This window comes from Melampsora larici-populina (genome assembly GCF_000204055.1).
Source record: "Melampsora larici-populina 98AG31 unplaced genomic scaffold MELLAscaffold_22, whole genome shotgun sequence".
NCBI classification, from domain to species: domain Eukaryota; kingdom Fungi; phylum Basidiomycota; class Pucciniomycetes; order Pucciniales; family Melampsoraceae; genus Melampsora; species Melampsora laricis-populina.
The window spans coordinates 223,692-227,379 of record NW_006768786.1 but is presented as its reverse complement, the minus strand read 5'-3'; the positions used below and the strand labels follow the sequence as shown (position 1 = coordinate 227,379).

Genomic DNA, 3,688 nt, shown 5'->3' with positions numbered 1-3,688 from the left:
ATGCCATCAACAACTTCTCAACCTACTTCATCAATCAGCTCCACATGCTCAAGCATCATCAGTTCCGTCTTGGACAACATCCTACCTACTGTCTCGGCTGAATCATCTAACCCCGAAGCAGAAAAGGAGGAGGAGACGGAGGAAGAGGAAGAAGAAGAAGAACCCGAAGACGTGAGTAACAATGTTCATCAATGACCTTCATAAAGAAATATAAGCTGAATCATGTGTTTTTACAAAACAAACTCGACTCATACTCAACTTCTTAAAACTAGCCCGCACCTGCAATTCGTGATGGTACGAACTTATATAACTTAACCTTCTTTCTATCTAATCAGAATCAACCCAAAAATCCACTCCGAAACTGATGATGATGATGATGATCTTCACAATTTTTTCCATCACAGAATGTACTGAGACTAAATGTGCTAAATATAAACATCATTTCGATCATTGTCAAGAAAAAGTAAATGAAGGTAAAGGTGTAGAAGGTGAAGATTGTGTAGAAGAAATGTTTCATTTGATGCATTGTGTTGATGGATGTGTAAGCCTTTTTTGAAAACTTGATTGATTGATTCAAATCCAAAGCTCATGATTTTTAATACTCTTGGTGCTTTTTCTAGGCTGTACCCAAAGTTTTCTCTAAACTTGTTTAATTTGTTCGAAATAGAAAACTGGCGATTACATCTTATCAATCTTGATGTTCATTCACATCTTCACCCTTGAAATCCGAGTCTCCTGTCATTTTGATAATTTGAGTTTGCGATTCAAGCGTGTGTCAAATTAGAAGGTCTTTTGTCATTTGGTTCTGGTTGTTCTTTCCCTGCGATTCGAATCGATTTCAAAGCTAAGGACCAGATGATATAATGCCTCAAACATTTCGAAATGACTGGTTAGATTTGATTATCGAAATGTATACAAGTCGATCATCCTCAGATGATAGTCACCTCTAGAACCTGGAATGAGTCGATAAGATGAGTCAGAGATGAGCGTGTCAAAACCATGCCTTTGCCTCATCCGAATCGTGAGCAGAAGAGCCGTCATCACATCCCAAACAAATATCCTGCTTTGCAAGGCCCCTGTGGTATGACAGACAAATCACACTTATCTAATGGACTGACCGTCTTGAAGTCACTATGAACTTGCGATCCCGCACAACCTTGATTCAGAGTTGAAGAGGGTTTTGTGGTCTGACCACTAATGACCGGACCCCTTACATACGTTTCTTGGTCCGGAGTCTCCTAGTTTGTAATCAGGTCAACTGATCAGAAACCATTATCATACATCCACATCTTTGGGTCTTTACCTTGTTAATACTGGTTATTTGTTTTGGAATTAATAGCATCCAAAAAAATCATTTCTTGAGATAGGCCGAGGATTGCAATTTGGATCCAAAGCTCGTGATGGGAGGGGGGTCTTCACGTTATCACACTCGCATTTACACACAGGGGATGATTGGGGACTCGGACCAAACTCACCTGGCACTTATGTATATGGCAGATAGCCCAAATCAGACACCCTTGGACGAGGAATTCTATCTTGTGCGCATGTTGGATCTTGGATCAACACAATCTTAATATGGGCTTGGATTAGGTATCTTATTTGCATTAATTTTTGCAAGGTTAACCCCTGCCCGCAACACGGCTTTCAAGAGCTAAACAACAAGACAATGTGTATGTGAAGACTAAGGCTATCTGAACGCCTATAAATATTCTCAAATAGCAAATGTTAAGATCTTGCAGATCAATTCATACTTTCCATGAGTTCTGCCAGTTCTGCTTCCCTGTAAGCAAAAGATGGAGTTTCAATTAGAGATGAGATGTTCAACTTGACTGAAGATTGAAGTCACTTACTCTTCTGCGCTCAGCTTCATATCTGTTTCCTCAGAAGTAGACTCAACACAAGTTTTAGGGGTAGATTCTTGCACGGTGAACCGTGTTCTTAGTGCGCCGATTTCCCACTTACGCAGAGTTCCATCCAAACTTGCGCTAATCACCCATGATTGCAAACTAGCCTGATCGAACCAAATCCCGAGTGAGGTGACTTCGTGCCAATGTGCGTCCACACACCCAAACCAGGCGTCTTGCAGCTTCTTTTCAGTGTTGTTGGACTTCGGACGAGGATTGAACATGACAGAAGTATAGTCGACTGCGTCGTCAATTTGATCTAAATCATAAACTCGAATACCTTCGTCGGTACTACCAGTGATCAACCAATTAGGTAGCATTGAATTGAAAGCTACTTGACTAGGTAGTTGAAGCGCGCATCGGATATAATATGGCTGCTCTAGCCGTAGTACACTCGTCACTCGAACAGATGCATCCAAAGTAAGATCCAGGATAGAAAGTAACACCGAATGATCAGCAGAGGCAGTCCAGAGTCTAGCGGTGGGTCGAACATCAGGTGGTATATCATCATCCTTGATAATTTGGATGGAATTGATACTCGTCTGATGCAACGAGCTGGTGAATTCTAGAGAACTTTTGATGGCCTGCACGCGATCCCCAGTAGGCCGCAAGCACCAAACTTTCAAAGCTCCCATTGTATCACCAGAGATCAAGAGGTGAGGCTGTTGGGTATCGCGATCTTGAGGAAGTAAGTTGTCCTCCATAGATGGATCGTTTATATTGCAGATTGGATGACAAGCTAAAGCCTCGACCGGACGGGTATGTGACTTCAACGTTCCGACTCGTAAGATAGGGTCGTATAAGGGACCAGGCGCAGCCTTTGACGATGATCCATTAGAGCCTTCTGGTTTAGTTTTGCGGGCGTCTTGAGTTTCTATAGAAGACTTGTTAGAGACGTCGGTACTCGCAACAATATGCGCTCCCTCGACCGTAGTCACTTTATCTTGGCATCGAGCACTGCTGAGGGCAATCTTCCGAGCACGATGCTCCGCTTTGATTTGGGCCCAATCGTATGTATCAATTGCTGTCTTGATATCCCATAGCAGAATGTCTCGGTCGGTTGATCCAGATGCAAATAGTCCAAGACCTTTGATCATCTCCACAGATTTAACAAAATCTTGATGAGCAGCGGATGACGAAAATTGGATTTGAGTCTGAACAACATGAAGCTTGTCTTCAACCGCTGAAATCAACTGAAGAGTGAGATTGAAGGGATACGATTTCTGAGCGCACTTCTACATCCCAAACCTTCACTGTCTTATCCCAAGAACCGGTAATCAAAAGCTTTCGTGATCCTTGAGGCGTGACCATATCATATATCGCGATTGAAGTAACGGGTCCTGCGTGACCTTTGAAAGTACCTTTGACCGAACCTGTCTATTTTTTGAGAAAACAAAAAGTCGTTGATCGACTTTTGATCAAAGTCAGTTAACTTGAATTGAAGATATTGGACTTGAGGCACAATACCTTCAAATCGATTCGCTGAGCTACGAATCCATTCTGAGCTACATAAACATCGTCACCCTCGACAATAATTTTGAGGGGTTTGCTTGCAAGGACCATTGGATATCCATTAGCCGCACTTGGTTTCTTATCGTCTAGAGACTTTTGAAGCCTTAGATCGGCTCTGAAGACAGATTAGATTTTTTGTCAGTTCTGGATGGTGAGGGGTAAGGACCATCAGGTTTAAATTTGAAGAAATTCACATCTTTAACTGGGCGTCGGTTTGGAAAAGCTTTTGTTCATCGGCTGTTTGCATCTTGATCGGCTGGTCATGTAAAGTT

The 3,688-nt window shown here is 42.3% G+C and overlaps 2 protein-coding genes across 2 annotated transcripts; one reads left to right on the top strand and one right to left on the bottom strand.

The window, feature by feature from the left end:
• On the top strand, nt 1-653 carry MELLADRAFT_87617 (uncharacterized protein; the record flags this gene model as incomplete). The annotated part of the gene is made up of 4 exons (XM_007410918.1): nt 1-171; nt 273-294; nt 405-541; nt 621-653. The coding sequence occupies 4 exons, from the start codon at nt 1-3 to the stop codon at nt 651-653; spliced, it is 363 nt and encodes a 120-aa protein (XP_007410980.1).
• Nucleotides 654-2,929: 2,276 nt separating this feature from the next.
• Nucleotides 2,930-3,281, bottom strand: MELLADRAFT_36474 (uncharacterized protein; the record flags this gene model as incomplete). Its single annotated transcript, XM_007410741.1, has 2 exons — nt 2,930-3,058; nt 3,138-3,281. Coding segments are annotated over 2 exons (273 nt in total), but the record flags the coding sequence as incomplete, so codon positions are not given.
• Between the last annotated feature and the right edge of the window lie 407 nt (nt 3,282-3,688).